This window comes from Bidens hawaiensis, unplaced genomic scaffold, assembly GCF_021521415.1.
Source record: "Bidens hawaiensis isolate Kalapana, Puna unplaced genomic scaffold, B.hawaiensis_p1.1 tig00032538_1, whole genome shotgun sequence".
Classification (NCBI taxonomy): Eukaryota; Viridiplantae; Streptophyta; class Magnoliopsida; order Asterales; family Asteraceae; genus Bidens; species Bidens hawaiensis.
Genome location: NW_027505257.1, coordinates 100,901 through 120,410, shown reverse-complemented (window position 1 = coordinate 120,410; position 19,510 = coordinate 100,901). Strand labels below are relative to the sequence as shown.

Sequence of the window (19,510 nt, the reverse complement as noted above, 5' to 3'; positions counted from 1 at the left end):
ACGTGCTTCCGCCCACGCTTTAACTTGATCAAGTGTTTGGCGGGGGAGCCTCGTCTGTTGTCTATCCAACTGGGTATCGGTGAATCCCAGGGGAGGATTATTTACTGCACTTGCCCCGGCTTGGGTAACCGGGGTAGTGTTCGTAAATATTGTGTACTCGCCGGTGTTCCCCCCAGTAGCTGAGGTTGTGGTTACCGGAGTTTCTTGGTCACTCGCTGGCCTTGGCACCGGAGTAACCTTAACCATCTTTCCAGAGGTTTTGAAAAAACTGAATTAGTTCTAGCTTTTATGCACGGATGGCGCCAATGAAGAAACACTAAGTGACCCCGGCAGATTACAGATAATCTGGGGGTTAAGTAGATGTTTCCCACGAGGGTTAGGTCCGGCAAAGATGGTTATTCTTCTGATGACCTGCAAAACAGACACCGTGAGCTCGTCACTGAGAAGGGGAGGGGGTACCTCCTTGTGACCACCCTCCGGCGTGAGAATCAAACTAGATTGCTCTGAATATGTGTATATTAAGAGAAATAGCTAGAGCAGATATATGATGGTATAAGATATGATATAAGATATAAGATGATCGTACCGTTCCAAGGTGTTGGAGTATTTATAGCCGAAGGTGGGTTTCCAAGCAGGTACAGCCAGCTGTATAATATTCCTTTTCTACCAACTGTGGGCTACGCACGTGCCATGCTGGTGGTTGGTGGGTAGGCAGCGGCTGATAGTGACATGGCCGGCCGTGTACTATTCCTTTTCCACCAACTGCAGGCTATGTACGTGCCACGACAAGGGTTGGTGAGTAGGCAGCGGCTGATAGTGACATTAAGTACTAGAGCGTGCTCCTCGTCGTACTGTTGTCAGTGAGCTGTCGCTGCTTTGGTCAGATCTTGTCTATTTTGTCCATACCTTGGCAGGTATAGTACAAAAGATCCTCCAGAAGCGTACGGACTGGCTCATTTGGGCGGGAGTATTCCCGGCTTGCTCATTCCTTCTTCAGGTGACATTACTGAATTATTGAGAGTTAGTGCCTTGTGCGTGTAGCCTTGCTATTAGTGCGGGTAGCCTCCGCTGATGGCTTGTATCCGCAGCTGCGGGAACAGGCGGGGTACTTCACCATTGGGAGGCTTTTCCTGCGGGAACAGCTGACGTATGCGCGTAAGGTCTTCATCTCTCTGAGCATGGTGGGTCCTGCGGAACCAGTTGGTCTTTGCGCAGACGTCCCTCTTCAAGGTGAGTCTTGCGGGTCCAACTGGGCTCTGCTGGGACCTACCTCTTCAACGACACAAAAATCATGTTGTGTGATTTGTTGTTGATAGTTTGTGTACTAAACCAGATGGAGTAGTTTAAATATAACATAGAACTTAAACCAGATGGAGTAGTTTATTACAAATATAAACATAGAACAGTTGAAAATGTATATTTATAAGAACTTTAAGAACTTATGACTCTTGGATAACTTGATCAATACTTTAAAATGATAATGGCATCTGCGTAGATAAAGAAATGACTAAGGGTGGTAGCTAAATAAGAAAAGGGCGTTATAGAGATTAAAATTATTCTCTTTCTTAATTTTTTTATAATCTCTACGTCTATTTTCAAACTTGATAAAAGGAACCATATAACCCAGATAAATTGAAAAGCGCTAGTACTGGTTCCAAGTTGTTTACTTTTTTTTCTGTCATAGTTTGGTTCAAATTTAACGTGAAGGGACTTAAATGCTTGAAAATTATTAAGGGACCTTTGTAAGCCAAACAGAAAGTATGCTATATGTATAAAGATATTGAATGACTTTTATAAAAAACAAAAAACTATTTTGGTTTTCTATTATATTTGCCTTTTTTTATAAATATGTCGGCTGTTATTTTTTTAATTTTTGTTTAAATATTGGTTAACTAACCATTTCCGTTACACTTACGTTTTGAGTTGGTTAGTTAAAGTCTACTGCCTACGTAACAACGACATGATGCCTACGTGACACTTTAACTAACCAAACCATAACACATAGTCTAAAATAACTAGACATGATATAGAGTACAAGCAAAACATGAAGTTTCTTTAGAAGTTTGATAAAATAAAAGAGTATAAAGATACAAGATATCCCCAAATTTAAATACAAGATACACGTGATAGATAATTTACATAATAATATAATCGTGTTTTCTAACTACATATATTAGGAGTTAAGCAACAATGTATTACCAAATTTAAATAAATAATGCAATAAACTAAAAAAAAAACTGACGATTAATTAGGTTGTATGTCGATTAAGATGTATGCTCGCTTCAATTAAACCTCACATAAAATATCTAGACGTACAGAATGTATTTACTTAAAATTTTGATAAAATAAAATGTATTGAGATACAAGATATCAAAATAAAATTACCTTATTTGCATGATTTGAATTCGAATTGAATTGCAGTCGAGAATAATTCAAAGTCCGAACCACCTGCAAGAAATCAAGTGCATCGCAATATTCAAATCAATTGTTGGAAAGATATAATATAAGCAGATTGACGAAAAAGGTCGAAAGCTGAATGAAATAAAAAAAAAACAACAAAAAAAAAACCACTCGATACGAATTAAATAGTGGTTGAGAACAATTTGAAGTTCAAAGCATTTGTTGGTAACCATAAATCATGATAAATCAATTGTTAGAAAGGTAGACAGAAAAATGACGAGGAAGGTCGAAAGATAAATTAAGGATCATGTTAAAACGTTAAAATAAAATAAAAAATAGTCACTCAACCTAACGAACTTATCCGATCCTAAAGCTATATATTCACATGATTGTTAATTAGGTTTTATGATTGACCTAAATAGAAATTACTCCTCTGACATCTAAAAATAATAATAAAAAAAATAATTTTGTAATTTATACTTGATAGTTTGTGCAATAACATGCTACTAAAATATATTGAAAATACAACATAGATATGAAAACAAATATAAATATTGATTGAAGAACTGTAATTAAAAGAAAAAAGAAAAATTTGTATTTAAATAATCTTAACTATTGATTGCTGTCAAATAACAGTTTCAACTAACGAAATGTCTGCTGAGGATCCTATATATCTTCTAACATATTTATTCCCTATATATCTTCTAACATATTTATTCCCAAGGATTCGCGACTAACAGAACCTAACGTCGTTAGTCGTTGAAAAAACGTTTTTAGCCAGAAAACTTTAAATGCTCGACGTCATATACACATTACGGATTTGATTTTTTTTTTGTTGTAAATTATAAATTAAGTCAATATATACCGTTTTGCTCAAAGATTAATGCATTCTTTCTCTATCATCATTCATCAACTAACATTAAAAAGTTTGTTCTCTAAACATTCGTATTCGTATGTGAAATATAGTTGCGGTGGGCTTCTACGAAAGAGCAGAAAAGTCCAAAATTGTTTAGAAAACACGGTCATGAGTCCAACCTAGTATACTTCCAATTCATTTACTCTTTCTACTTTTTTAGCACATGCATTGCATTACGAACCGTTCAATCATGCTTACGTGTCCTAGAAAAATATAACAAAAAGATATTTAATACCTTCTATTTAATAATAATAATAATAATAAAACTTTCTCCACCATACAATCACAATTCACATGTGAAATGTAGTTGTACCCATTCACCATCACTCATGTCTAATCCCTACTTAACTATTCATCAAACACCCAAAAACAATATTCAAACAAAACATTAACAACATGATGATCAGAAGCTCATCAACTCCAGTTCTTGGATCTCTGCTGTCACCAGAGAATTCCAACAACCTTAACCACCACCATGACGTCACTCTCCATGCATACAAATGCTCACCAATTCACAAATTCTCATTTCACAAAACACCATCTCCTGGATCTCAACATTTCACCACTCTTTCATGCAACTCGTCTCCGATTTCGCCTTCGTTTAATGGCGGAATACGACGTGTACAGTCCGAGGGGAATCTAGAAAGTTTGATGACGTCGGGTGGTAATAATACTAATGATGATGCTGATGATTTTAGTTTTTTTAGTCCACCGAAGAAAGTTGCTCATAGATCTTTGCTAGAACCAATCCCGTCTTTGTCGTACCAGAATTCGAGGTTTAGATCCGACGGTGATGAATCAAGTGATGAAGAAGAGGAAGAGCATGAAGGGGTTTGTGAGTTACGAGGGTTTAATATTGAGAACAAGGTTTTGAGTTTGAATAAGCAAATGGGGTTTGGGAATTTGGATGTGAAAGATGAGGCTGGTTATCAAATGTATCTTGCAAAAGGGTTAGGTGTTGATGTCGGGCTTGGATGTGTCGATGGTGGTGCTGCGGGTACAGGCGGTGGTGGTAGGAATGCTTGTCATGGTGGAGAAGGGGATGGCGGTGGCGGTGGCGGTGACCATGATGTGGAGGAGCATTACCGAAAGATGGTGAATGAATGTCCTGGAAATCCTCTATTACTAGGGAATTATGCCCAATTTCTATATCAGGTACTTTTGATAAATTTAATTACAGTATTAATGCAGCATTTTATTAGGGTTCAATATGTTGTTAGTTTGCCCTTTCCTTAGAACTAGTAATTAGGCCTCTAAACAAACTGAACGAACATGAATGTGCGTTAATTTGTTTATCTTTAACTGAACAAACAATCAAACAAGAACAACTAAATATACGGAATCTTCTTGTTTGTGTTCACTTGCTAAGAAAATTAGCGTTTTCGATGTTGTTTGTTCGGTAACTAACTAACTATATAACGAACGGTTCATGAACATAAACATACATAACATAGATGAGAAAACACCAATTTAAAAGTAAACATGAACATATACCTATTGGGCCTGAACAATTAACATAATTATACTCAATTGTAATTGTTCATATATATTTTCATAAAATTAGATAACATTGTAATGGTTCTAAATAATTTTAATGAATATATATAACTAATGACATAAATGAACAAACGTGCATAAAGAAAATAAATAAACAAATGTTCACAAACATAAATGAACGAACGAAACATGTGTTGATGTTCGTTTAACTAAATTAACAAAAAAGAATGTTGTTCCGTATCATAAACAAACTTTTCGTCGAACGGGAACTGAATGTTGTAGTTTGTTTACAGGCCTACTGATAGTATGTTAGAAAGTGAGAACGCATTTGTATGACATTTAAAATAACGTGCATCATTCGGGATTTACGGTTATAACTTTTTTGTTTTTGCAGTCAAAGGGAGATCTGCAAGGAGCAGAGCAATACTACTCGAGGGCTATTCTAGCGGATGCAAACGACGGTGAAATTCTTTCGCAATATGCAAAATTATTGTGGGAGCTTCATCGCGATAGAGAAAGAGCAACAACTTACTTTGAAAGAGCAATACAAGTAGCTTCTGAAGACAGGCACGTGATTATTAAGGGAAAAACCCCCAAAATAGCCCATCTACAAAATGAGATTCCAACTTTGTCCTCTAAACTTAATATTTTCAAAAATGGCACTCTCTAACTCATCTTTGACCATGTATTAGGAAATCTACCGCGTCTTTGACGGCATGTTAGCATAACACGTCGTCAAAGACGCGTTGGATTTTCTAACACATGGTTAAAGACGGCAACACGTCGTCAAAGACGCGTTAGATTTTCTAACACATGGTTAAAGACGAGTTAGGCCTCCAAACACATAGTCAAAGATATGTTAGCATCAAACGCGTAGTCGAAGATATGTTAGCTTTTTTGTTTGTTTTTTTAATATTATATTTTTATAACTAGTTTTACTTATATTTGTTTTTCTTTTATAACTTTTAATATATAAAATTTTATATTATTTCGAATATACTGACGAGACATGCTTACTTTTACCTACTGACCGACATAAACTAATTCAAACTCGAGCCGTGCCAAATCAATGTCGAAATATTCAATAAAATTTGACCCCGCTCGATTTTAAATAAAATTTATGTCGGTCCGCAGATAAAAGTAAACATTTCTCGTCGGTATATTTGAAATAATATAAAATTTTATATATTAAAAGTTATAAAAGAAAAACAAATATAAGTAAAACTAGTTATAAAAATATAATATTAAAAAAACAAACAAAAAAGCTAACATATCTTCGACTACGCGTTTGATGCTAACATATCTTTGACTACGTGTTGGAGGCCTAACTCATCTTTAACCATGTGTTAGGAAATCTAATGCGTTTTCGACGACGTGCTAGTGTCTTTAACCATGTGTTAGGAAATCCAACGCGTCTTTGACGACGTGTTATGCTAACATGTCATCAAAGACGCGTTAGATTTCCAAACACATGGTCAAAGATGAGTTAGAGAGGACCATTTTTGGAAATATGAAGTTTAGGGGACAAAGTTGGAATCTCATTTTGTAGATGGGCTATTTTGGGGGTTTTCCCGATTATTAATGTTATTTTGATACTGAAAGCATTATAAATCTAACTTAAGAGTACTTTTCTTCAGCCATGTTCATGCAGCATATGCTAGTTTCTTATGGGAGACAGAAAGGGAGGAAGATGAGGAAGAACAAGGGTATTATAGTAATATCCCACCGCTCTTCAACAATGGAGCAATGGCTTCTGCTGCAACTGCTTAAGCTGCTAGATGCTACAATGGTGACATTGATGATCAAAGCAGCAAATATTAGGCTAGGGCCTAGGGGTAGTTGCAAAATATGTAGCATATTCTTTAGTGAATGTCATGGGACACTGTATCCTGTTAGCTGAATAAACTGTCAAAACTATATTCCTTTGGTTGTATCAAATTCGAAAAGACCCAAGAGCAAAGTGATGAAAATTTATTATAACACTTGTTTAGACTATTTGGTGTAATTAGATATAATCATAATATGAATTATATCATTTTAACCAGAGGTGACATGCCAAAAACCAGCCTAAAGTGGCTACTTTGAGCTTATTCCATGTTGAGTGACTTTCTGTCTGGTTTATTTTTTTCTACTATAAAGTTTTGATAAAATAGTAGTTTTACAAGATGAGTTGGTATTTGAATTAAATGACATTTAATGTTGATTTTTTACGACGAGCTAGACCTTTATGCCTTTCACCGCCTACTCGCCTAGTACTTTATACAATTAAAATGGACAAATTTTATATTAATACGTGTGTTGCAAATTGGGTGATTTTATACTTTATACATTGATTTTTTTTTGCACTTGGGAAGTTGGAACTTTGAAGATATTGACAATTCTCGTGCCCGGGTCAATTATACACTTAATTTTGCCAAGGGCCAATGAATTAGGGGTAAGTTGATTTAAAATTTAAAATTATAAAGAAAGAGAAAATAGCTTATTGCGCGCATTGAATATGATTATTGTTGGATGGCTTGGAAGTTGGATCCACTAAATCTGTTGTTCGGCCTACTGAAGGTACCGACTATTGGGCCTTGTTGGGCTATTCACATATGTGGATCAAAGGACTCGGGAGGGGCATCCGCGCGAAAAGAAAGCGAGTATGGTCCGTTTTAATTGGATATTGAGGACCAAAATGTTGCAAACCGAGTTTAATCTTTGGAACATTTGAAGAGCATGGCAATGTCACGATAGGAAAAAAAAAGATATATGAGTTGCCTTGTTTCATCAATTGGAATTGTGATGTGGATTATATGGCTTTTAGCCATATGTTCGTCACGTCCTAAGGATGGCGACAATAAAGAAGCAAGCACCTAACACCAAGTGGTTTTGATGCCCACTTCCACGGTAGATCACTTAATCCAAACACTTGTGGATCACCTAATCTAGGAAATCTCCCGATGATCATCCTTGAGAGTAAAAATACGAATATGTCTAATCACCACAAAAATATGACGGGCCAATTATGTTTTTCATTTAATTCTCTCTCAAATGATTATTTATGTGTCGTCAGTGTACATTGTTTCTCATGAAATGTTTATGTACATACATACATAGATAGATGATTACATACATACATACAGAGATGGTTATATACATACATACATACATTCATACATGGTTACATACATGTATAAACATACTTACATACGCTAAGCACGACGAATGTATCAAGCACCGAAGCAATGATTTTGAACCAGGCAAAGGCAACATACCAACCAAGCAAGCCGTCATAAAACAAACGAAATCATAAAGAAGAAAAGAAGAACGGTTGAAGACTAAAAGAGAAATGGTGTACAACAAAGCAAATAAGCGTCTATTTATACCCACATAATTAAATATGGCAGTTAATAGCTGGAGGCACCACGCCAGAAGCACCAATAGAAGGATGGCACGCAGCGTGGACGCAGAGGATTTAATGTGCCGCCAAGCAGAACATTTATAAACACCTAAAGTAAATAGATGCCAGAGCGATACGTGTGGTGACGTCATTACAACTAAAACGCTAAGAAAATAGTCAAAAGCTACATTCATAAATGCCCTCATAAATCACCTTCATAATTAGGCAACAAAAGACAACCACAAAATATTGCACATATAAGTCCAATATTCCACATGCAGACTCAATCGCGGAATAAACAATGGACTGGGGAGACTTGTGAAGGTAGGGTACCGAATAACCCGCGACACAAGTAGGAATCCTTCGCAGACGCGGAAGACCTTCTTCGGAGAAACATATATTCCCCACGGACAGGATATGATTAACCATCCGCATGAAGAGTGCCTTCCGCGCAGGAAGATATACACTTCCCGCGGAAGAAACACTTAAGACTTAACAACTCAAGGAATTCAGCTGAATATATGTCGTGACAAAAGGAAGGACAACGTGTGATAGGGAAAGGAACGATCGATCCTAATAATGCCCATGATTGCACAACGGACCAATCTAGGGCTGTCATAGAATGTCGGACACGACACGATAAGACACAATGGTATGTTGTACTAAACACAGACACGACACGATAAATAATCGTGTCATTTTTTCGAAACACGAACCTGTTTAGTAACAGGTTAACTTGTTAAGACCTGTTAAGGTGTCACACCCCGATTCAGGGCCTAGGAGTGTGACCAACAGTTGGTACCTGTTTTGTAAATATATCAGAGTAGCGGGTTCATTTTAGCGGAAGTCTTTAAATATTAAAATATTAATTTACATTTTCAAAATTACTCGGGAATTAAATACCCGAGTTTCAGTTTTACAAAACAGTGATATTAATAATACAAGGATTTATAATATTCAAAAACGAGCCATCTTGAGCGATCTTCTATGACTCCAATCCTTGTATACCATCTATTGCCATCTAATTACCTGCAAGGGTGGGAAAAACACGTCAGCTATATGATGGTGAAACGTTGACTCGATAAAACATGTATAACAGTCGTTACATACAAACATAGTTTTCTGTTTCACAAACTCAGCAGGAACGCCTGTCCATTCCCGTGATTTGTACCACTGCCCTACACACACAATTCAAAGGTTCCCCAAGTACATAGCCCCTGTTCGGAGACAACCTTCCCCTAGGCTATGTAACCCTTATGGAGAACTGGTTATGACTGACTTGGTTTTGTATGCCAATTATCAGTTATGTTTGGATCCAGACACATGTGTATTCGGTCTGAGTTGCTTTTTATTATCTATTTTGTATTATAACGATTTTAGAGATTATATCTCATGCAAACATTTATTAGACTCTTTGTAATAAACAACCAGTCTATTACATGAGTAAAATCAGTTCAGACAGTAAAAGGTTAACGTGTTCACCTTATATTATCAGTTTGAAATATCAACCTCCCTGGCTTCAGTATGCTATTAACCTGTATGTCATAATAGGTTTGCATAAGTACCTAGTTGGTAATATTTAGCAGACTTTAAGTTTGTTTCAGTTCCAGCAGACTCGAGGTCTGATAAGCAGACTTGAAGTCTGATTCAGTTCAGCAGACTTGAGGTCTGATCAGCAGACTCTTGGGTCTGACCTAACCTTAGTATAGTTATATTCGTTTTATGAAAATACTTTGGATTTACATATGACGCTTGGAATAGCATGCTTTGCCCTAATAGAGGATATCACGTTGGCAAACTTCTCTAGGTAAGCAAACAGGTCTCGCGGTTGATTGGGATGTATACGAATTGCTTTCCTTAGGCAAGAAGAGTCTACTAATGACACCCCCCCTTCCAGTTACTACGTGCCCATCAAAATAATAGTTTTGGTAACATTACTTCATGTGGAAGCAACGTCTTTACTTTATAAAACATTATTTGGAAAATATTAACAGTTTAACGACTATACCCTTAACTAAGTTATAACTATGTATTTAAAGTAACTAGTAAAGTAACTTAACCTTAATCCTACCTTAGTCGGCTAGGCGGAACTTAAGAACTTAAGAAATCAGCAGCAATTCAACTTGTACTTCGTTTACGAGATCAGCAGCTCGTTAAACAGCGTAACAACACCTCGTTTCTTCGCAAAAACAGCTCTTGGAACCACGGAACAAAATTGACACGATTTCCTAGGTTATGTGTGTGAAATTGGGATGAATAGGGCTGAACCCGTAGCTGCCCTTTTATAGCTGAGTTTCGCAGACCATCGCGTAGCGCGATGGCCTTTCCCCAAGGCCGTCGCGTAGCGCGACGCCGCAATTGACTAGTAAGCGCCACGTGGCGACACGTGATTGGACCCGTGGATTTGGATTACTTAACGGGGTATCGCGTAGCGCGATGCCCATAGTGGGTTGTCCGTCACATAGCGCGGCGGCCCACTTTTTCTTGAACTATGTGATTTGGATAATCGCGTAGCGCGATGGTTTAACCCCAGAGACCATCGCGTAGCGCGATGAGTCTTAAAACTCAAGTTTTTTTATTTTCGATCCTCCTATTTCCAGGTTTGGCATTTTTAGTCCCTTAACTTCTAAAATTTGTACTTTTAGCCCAAAATTAGATGGGGTATTTTCACGGTGTTACATCCTCCCCACCTTTAAAGAAATCTCGTCCTCGAGATTCATGTAAAGAGATGTGGATATTTTCGTTTCATTTCGGACTCAAGTTCCCAAGTAAATTCTGGACCACGTCGGGAATTCCATCTTACTTTTACCAATTTCAACCTTTTTCGCTTTAAGAACTTGGTTTGGCTATCTTCAATCCGTATCGGCTCCTGTACAAACTTGAGTTTCTCATTCACTTGTACATCCTTTAGGCGTAGCAAGTGTCTTATTAGCTAAACATTTTCGTAGATTTGATACATGAAACACGTCATGGATTACTTGCATTTCTTCGGGTAACTCAAGGCGATAAGCCACAGGGCCTATTCTTTCAACAATCTTGAATGGTCCAACAAAACGTGGGCCCTAACTTCCCTTTCTTTCCAAAACGAACCACACCTTTCCAAGGTGATACTTTGAGCAACACTTTGTCTCCTTCTTTGAATTCTAACTGTTTTCGTCTTACGTCAGCATAACTCTTCTGTCTGTCATGTGCTGCTTTCAATCTTTTTTGGATTTGTATCACTTGATCAGTTGTTCTTTGAACAATCTAGGGACCTGATAACTGATTATCACCAATTTCAGACCAACATACAGGTGTTCTACATTTTCGTCCGTATAGTGCTTCGTATGGAGCCATTTGTATACTTGTGTGATAACTATTGTTGTACGAAAACTCCATTAAAGATAGGTGAGTATCCCAACTACCACCTAGATCTATAACACAAGCCCGAAGCATATCTTCTAAAGTTTGAATTGTTCTTTCACTTTGTCCATCTGTCTGTGGGTGATAAACAGTACTTAAATTTAAACGCGTACCCATTGCCTTTTGAAAACTTCTCCAGAAGTTGGAGGTAAAACGACTGTCTCTATCGGATATAATTGATAATGGCACGCCGTGTAATGCTACAATGTTTTCCACATATAGTTGTGCCAATTTATCCATGCTATATGTTTCTTGAATCGGAATGAAATGGGCTGATTTGATCAATCTATCAACGATGCCCCAGATAGCATCATTTTGTCGTGACGTCTTAGGTAATTTCATAATAAAATCCATAGTAATCATGTCCCATTTCCAGATTGGGATTTCTGGTTGTATCAACAAACCTAATGGCTTTTGATGTTCGGCCTTGACCTTTGAACATGTTAAACACTTAGCCACATACAAAGCAATCTCTCTCTTCATTCCGATCCACCAGTAATCATCCTTAAGATTATGATACATCTTATCACTACCCGGATGCATCATATACTTGGATTTGTGAGCTTCTTCTAAAATTTTCTCCCGTAAAGTTCCAATCATCGGCACCCAGATTCTTTTCCCTAATCTGAGTATCTCATCGTCGCCTTTTACCAACTGATCTATTGTATCATTCTCTTTTTCGGCCTTTATATTCTCTTGTTCTAGTGCCAACTTCTGAGCTTCCTTAATCTCGGTTAATAGATCAATTTTGAGTTATAACCTCATAGCTCGTACTCTTTTTGGCTTTTCATGTTCTTTTCTACTTAAAGCATCAGCTACCACAATAATAGTTTTGGTAACATTACCTCATGTGGAAGCAACGTCTTTACTTTATAAAACATTATTTGGAAAATATTAACAGTTTAACGACTATACCCTTAACTAAGTTATAACTATGTATTTAAAGTAACTAGTAAAGTAACTTAACCTTAATCCTACCATAGTCGGCTAGGCGGAACTTAAAAACTTAAGAAATCAACAGCAATTTAGCTTGTACTTCGTTTACGAGATCAGCAGCTCATTAAACAGCGTAACAACACCTCGTTTCTTCACAAAAACAGCCCTTGGAACCACGGAACAACCTTGACACGATTTCCTAGGTTATGTGTGTGAAATGAGTGTGAAATTGGGATGAATAGGGCTGATCCCGTAGCTGCCCTTTTGTAGCTGAGTTTCGCAGACCATCGCGTAGCGCGATGGCCTTTTCCCAAGGTAGCGCGACGCAGCAATTGACCAGCAAGCGCCACGTGGTGACACGTGATTGGACCCGTGGATTTGGATTACTTAACGGGGTATCGCGTAGTGCGATGCCCATAGTGGGTTGTCAGTCGCGTAGCGCGGTGCCCCACTTTTTCTTGAATTGTGTGATTTGGATAATCGCGTAGCGCGATGGTTTAATCCCAGAGACCATCGCGTAGCGCGATGAGTCTTAAAACTCAAGTTTTTTTATTTTCAGTCCTCCTATTTCCAGGTTTGGCATTTTTAGTCCCTTAACTTCTAAAATTTGCACTTTTAGCCCAAAATTAGATGGGGTATTTTCACGGTGTTACATAAGGGGCCCGTTTAAACATATAATGAATAATAACAAAAATTTTCAAAACAAACATAAAAGTCTTAATTACTACATAATCCATAATATATTTGAAACAAAAAACCACAATCCCTAACATATATGAAACAAAAAACCACAAATCCATAACATACTTGAAACAAAAAACCATAAAAGCAAATCATAACATCCATTAAAAATATAAAAGCGGGTTTTGATGAACATGAGCGAAATGTCGTATATAAGCATGTCTTTAGGTTTAGGACTTTAGGCGAGTATATTTATTTATTTTTTAATAAAATTAAAAATCTACACAGGTTAACAGGTCTTTAACCTGCTAGGACACGAATTTTAGCATGTCTTAAACAGGTCGACCTGTTAAAGACACGAAACCTGTTAAGCTCAAACCCAACCCTGTTAAAACCCGTGTCATTTCGTGTCGTGTTAACAGGTCCGTGTCATAAATTGACAGCCCTAGACCAATCACAAAAGGCCAGCGTTGTACCCGCCCACGACAGAGATCTTCATGCGCCAGCTGGCCGACCAATCAGAAGCCACTATCGTGCTCAACCATGAGAATAGAAGGTTCCATTGAGTAGGACAGCTGGCTCAATCCTTCTCTCTCCCTTCGGCTATAAATATGTGAAGAAGACCAACAGTAAAAGGACACAAACCCTCTCGTTCTCTATGAGAATTACTCCACTTACGATACTGATTCTCACGCCGGAGGGTGGTTATGAGAAGCCCCCACCCCCATTCCCCTTCTCGTAACGAGATCACGGTGTTCGGTTTTGTAGGTCACGGTCACCGGAATTCGCAACAATTGTTAGACTCCCATCGGAACGTATTGAGCTAAGCCCCTCCAGGGTTAGATCGATGTTGTCCACTCTCGGTCGAGATATTTGGTTAAGTCTACTAAGGGTTAACTTAGTGTTCTTCAATATACTAGGTATTGTTATATGTCATTGTCATGTAGGAATGTTCCCTCCCATTAGGTGCGTTTTTAGGTAGGGTTTATCTTCAGTATGACTGGTGTTCATTTGAGCATGCACCCCATACCTTGTCATGTAGACATATATAGGTAGTGAGTGGATCCTTCATCACCTGGATTCTTTTTATCCAAGCCTTTGGCCACATGTAATTCACCGGATTCGGCCGAACCCAGTTAATTTTTGGTTTCATATAATCTATATGTACGATATAACGAGCGAACTCATTCATTTCTGGCAAGCGAACCCAACATCATTTTAAAAAATATAGGAACTCACTGATTATAAAATATTTAGTTAAAAAGTTTTTTTAGTAATGAATAATATTTCTATAGAATATAAAAACCTTTAAAAAAAAACTACAAAAATTAGTAATAAACATTATAAATGGACCCATAATAACTCATATATGTTATATAGATTATAAAAAATGCCCAAAATTATTAATAATATGAGTAAATAAACCCAAACCAATTAACATTAAACATAATACCAAATAAAAATTAAATAGAAAAATAATCAAAAAGAACACCGATCAATATCTTTTCTATCAACCAGGCCCAAACTATAGCCTCCTTCACCAGTTCAGGCCAGGCGTCCATTTGTTATGATAGTGATATTGCGTTTTATTTATTTGGCCGAATGACCAACCCGACTCATCCGGGTCCGGAAACTTTGACGGCGGAAAAAGATCGAGTGCCGAAATATTCTGAACCCATATTAGAAAATTCATGGCTCCACCAATGCCTATGGGGTTTTTTCGACCTTAAAATTAGCCAATCTTTTGGAGCCATATCTCTTCAGGCAGCAATTGTTTGCAAAAGGCTTGTTGAAAATACATTTTCTTCAATGACTTCCATATATTTGTTGCAAATGTTGTGCATATCTCCAAGTGAATGACTGAATGAGTGTCAAATCTATAGTAGCATTGCTGCAAGTAGACACATACCCATTCTTACCGGATTAATCTGCTGTTGGTTTAAATTAAATGTTTCACCAATGTTTCATTTTTTTAGGATGGTCATCATCTAATGCTTCCATGAGAGATAAAAGATGCAAAGTTGATGATGATCGAGATATGAGGTTGTTGGATCATGGTTGTTTGTGGCGGCTAAACCGCTCACGATTGGGTGGCTGAAAGCCGAAAGAGGGAGGAGAGGGGATATTCATTCTAGGTCATTGATTAGCTCAATGTTAGGTTGATAGAATTCAAAAGGAGATCGAATTGAAGCATTTGATATTTTGATGAATAATATTTTATACATATGAAATGGATCATTAATAGCCGAAACAAAATATCTTTATATAGAGATTACAATAAAATGATAATTATGAAGCTAAGAAACTAGTGATAATGATTATCCCGATCTAAATAATGATAATAATAATTCAATATATAAGATATAATATAAAACAAATATATAATTAATCATTTAATATTGAAGTTTTCACATTTTAAGGAAGACCCTGGAATCATCATCCTCCTATCATTCAACAATGGAAAGTATAACACAATGATGAAGCATAAAAGATAAAGCAACAATAAATAAAGTTGGCAATGATCATAAAGCATTAACATGTAATACAGCAATAGCTACTTATCTGATTTTGCTTTATTATCTTCAACAGTTACAGCCTGCATGCATGACTATATGTCTCTTATGTGTAGTCAAGTTTTTGATATTGAGAATACAGTATATTACATTGGTGAGTGATCATAATCATATTTGACTCTTAGCAGATTTGACACATAAATTAATAGTAGCTAGATTCTAAATTCTAATCATTTGATAATGATTACTTTATTTCTTTTAAGGTTGATGGCTCATCATAGGATTTGTGAAATATATGCTAGAACAAGTGTTGGTCATGTACGTAGCTTCAGATCTCAATGCTCTTAAAATTGTTGTGCAATGTTAAAACATTTTCTGTAGAGCAATAATTAACCACATGGTTAACTAACAATAGAGCTCAACCAAGCTCTAGCAAAGTCTTGGACTTCAAAATTGATTGTGGTCAAGCACATGCATATTTTAACTAGATTATGCTTCTTTTGAGTCGTGAAGGATTGGTGTCAAACTCGTTTAAACTCAACTTCTTAGCAACAAGCAACCTTAGCTCAAATTTGTGCGTCTTTACAATATCTTATTGACATAAATTATAAGTGATGCTGCTCTAGCTTTAATCTTGGTGGATAGATACATTATTATCTCCTTTGCCTTTTATATCTTTTATATTATTTTACAACGAAGGTGGACTTCCTTTATATCAGTTGTGTTGCAAAGATCAAACTTTTGGATCCCCGTCGGATTTATGAGAAGGAAAAAACAAAACTTCATTTTCCATAAGAATTGAAAGCTACAATCAGAAGCCATTATTGATAGTTCTTGTCTGCAATCATGATTGAAGAAAAAACTATATAGTAATTTGCATATTAGTTTAAAAGCTAGTATATTATTATAATTTCAAACTAAACATAGAAAAAGGCTATTCTAAATTAGCTGAGAGTTGAAACTAAGGAATAGGATTTTGAAGTGAAACATGATGGCAAAAAAGTTGCACCAATATTTTTGGGGCATGAAACTCATGGTACAAAGTTATATAATAACAGTTTTTTATTTTTTATTTTTTCAAAATTATAATCCGTTTGTTTAGACTTTAGAGCATACGGTGTATTCAGAGGTGGAGCTTAATATAGGCGGGGAGAAGTCTTGACCCCCTGGTATTGGGCTCGGAACTTTTGATTATAGCCCATATATTTTAGGTAAAATATAGGCCATATTTTTAAAATAGTTTTATGTTAATTAAGAGAAGTAACAATCATATTGTACTAAAGTAACTAAAAAATATGACAGTCACATGGCACAAGGTATGCCGCCTCATTGAGTGTGAGGGATGTTTTTACTTGCAAAATCTTCATTGCATAACAGCACAAGTAATAGTTCTAAGAAGATAATCCTCATTAAATGACAAAATCTTGACCAACAGCTTTCACAAACAAACAATGACTATTCTCTTACGATAATTCATCATACAAAACCAATTGCAGTTCGACACATCAGTTCATTCAATAGACAAGGCTCTATAGTCCATCCTGTCCGGCACGGAATAACATTCAAAACCAACATTACATCAACTATCATCCAACACATGGCACCCCTCGGCTACGATATAGCCGGAGTATACATGTTTGGCTAAGGTGATGTCACGTTTGTGTTTGGCCAGATGGTAGCAATCAAACTATGTTTTAGCACTCTCCTAGCCGGATAAAGTCAGAAACTTCAAATTTATCACCGAGTCGGCTCCTGGTAGGTTTCTAACAATTAATCGTGAAGGTTTATACCATGACCAACAAATTAAAAGTTTGTGGAGGTTTCTTAATTTTTCCTTAAAAGAGCAATTATGTATTGAGACAATTGGAATTTCATTCTTAACATATTTTTTAACAGTAAAAAATCAAACCAAATAAATAAAAAACTATGGCCTTCTCACTAATACCATTGTCGCCGTCATCACCACCACTCCCGCTACTGTCACGACTCCATGCTACCGCCTTCATCACTCACCTCCACCACTGCATTGCTACTTCTTGTAAGAAACATCAAACCACACATGACTATTTTCTCAGCAGCGTACCTAGTATGTGCCAATTTCTTTAATAAATTCCAAATCATTTAACAAATTTCAATTTCTTAAAAAGAATTGTGAACTGAACGCCCCCATGTTTCTAAAGATTTACTAATTGTAAAACTTAAAAAAAACATGATTTGACAACACATTGACTATTTGTTTTTTAATATTCTTAATTTCTAAGATCGCACTTTGACGTCTTCGGATTTCAAAAAAAAAAATATTTTGTTCGATAGTTTTTTCCTAAACCGAAAGTTTTGATGTGAATGTCACATTTTTAAAACCTGTCTCACCTTTTTAATGAGACCTCCACGACATTTTGTTGTAGCGAATTATTGCAACTTTCATAGTGAAGAAAGAAGTTATAATTGTATCATTTATATGTAAGGTCGGACAAAAGTGACTCGGGTATGAGGGAGGCATAAACAAGGAGTTTATGGAAAAGGAGACTGTGTAGTCATCGACTGATTCGACTCCTCATGAGGCGTGGTCTAAGTGTGTTTGTCGATGAGACGTGTGTGGTTTTATTTTTATTAATAAACAAATATTTAAAAAATGTCTGTAATAGAATACAACATACTAAAAAAAAATCATGTAAGCACTAAGCACCAAGTAGGCAATTTTGTGGGTTAAAGCTATCAAAGATAAAGATAAAAATAATAATTTGAACACTCAAGTACTAAAATAAGAATAAGAGAGGTTAAAAAGGTATTGTTGTATGACAAACCACAGATAAAAAGTACTCTTTTTATTTCAAATTTGTCTAAAGTGACAACAAACCAAAAAGAATATGAAAGCCAAAAAGAAGTCTCAATGAAACAAGGCTTTTCCAAATGCATACAAGATAACCATAATGTCCAACATACCACCAATAAATACTCAACCCATGGGCCATGGACCCTTTAAAAGCAAAAGAGGGTTTCACACTTTCACTCTTTTCTCATAACAAAACTTCAACATGTCACAAGACTCGAACAGTTCATCCAACAAAACATATAGCATTACTCCACCTATAATTTTTCATTCAATCAACTATCCATAATCCCAAAAAGTAACCACTTTCGAGTTTCGACACATGACATCTAGATACATCGGCGATGTGATAATACTATCTATACGAGCCTTCAAGCTTGGTCATTGAAGAAACACTAATCGACCCCGTGCAGATTACGGATAATCTGGGGGTTAAATAGATGTTTCCCACGAGGGTTAGGTCCGGCAAGATGGTTATTCTTCTGATGACCTGCAAAACAGACACCGTGAGCTCGTCACTGAGAAGGGGGGGTACCTCCTTGTGACCACCCTCCGGCGTGAGAATCAGACTAGATTGCTCTTGAATATAAGTGTATATTAAGTGAAATGACTAAAGCAGATATCAGATAATATATGAAGATATAAGATAATGATACCGTTCCAAGGTGTTGGAGTATTTATAGCCGAAGGTAGGTTTCCAAGCAGGTACAGCCGGTTGAATAGTATTCCTGTTCTACCAACTGTGGGCTACGCACGTGCCATGCTGATGGTTGGTGGGTAGGCAGCGGCTGATAGTGACCAGGCCGGCTGTGTACTATTCCTTTTCCACCAACTGCAGGCTATGGACGTGCCCCGACAGGGGTTGGTGAGTAGGCAGCGGCTGATAGTGACTTTAAGTACTAGAGCGTGCTGCCCGTCGTACTGTTGTCAGTGAGCTGTCGCAGCTTTGGTCA

General features: G+C 36.8%; 1 protein-coding gene across 1 annotated transcript; it reads left to right on the top strand.

Annotated features, from left to right (window-relative positions):
- Positions 1–3,712: 3,712 nt before the first annotated feature.
- LOC143611927 (uncharacterized) lies at positions 3,713–6,583 on the top strand. The gene is made up of 3 exons (XM_077086028.1): positions 3,713–4,471; positions 5,208–5,380; positions 6,451–6,583. The coding sequence occupies exons 1-3, from the start codon at positions 3,713–3,715 to the stop codon at positions 6,581–6,583; spliced, it is 1,065 nt and encodes a 354-aa protein (XP_076942143.1).
- The last annotated feature ends 12,927 nt before the right edge of the window (positions 6,584–19,510 follow it).

Bases quoted from the DNA above. Each gene is read 5' to 3' on its own strand.
- LOC143611927 (XM_077086028.1), top strand. From the start codon at position 3,713: ATGATGATCAGAAGCTCATCAACTCCAGTTCTTGGATCTCTGCTGTCA. The intron at 4,472-5,207 runs GTACTTTTGATA...TTGTTTTTGCAG, and splicing joins ATGCCCAATTTCTATATCAG to TCAAAGGGAGATCTGCAAGG. The intron at 5,381-6,450 runs GCACGTGATTAT...ACTTTTCTTCAG, and splicing joins CAAGTAGCTTCTGAAGACAG to CCATGTTCATGCAGCATATG.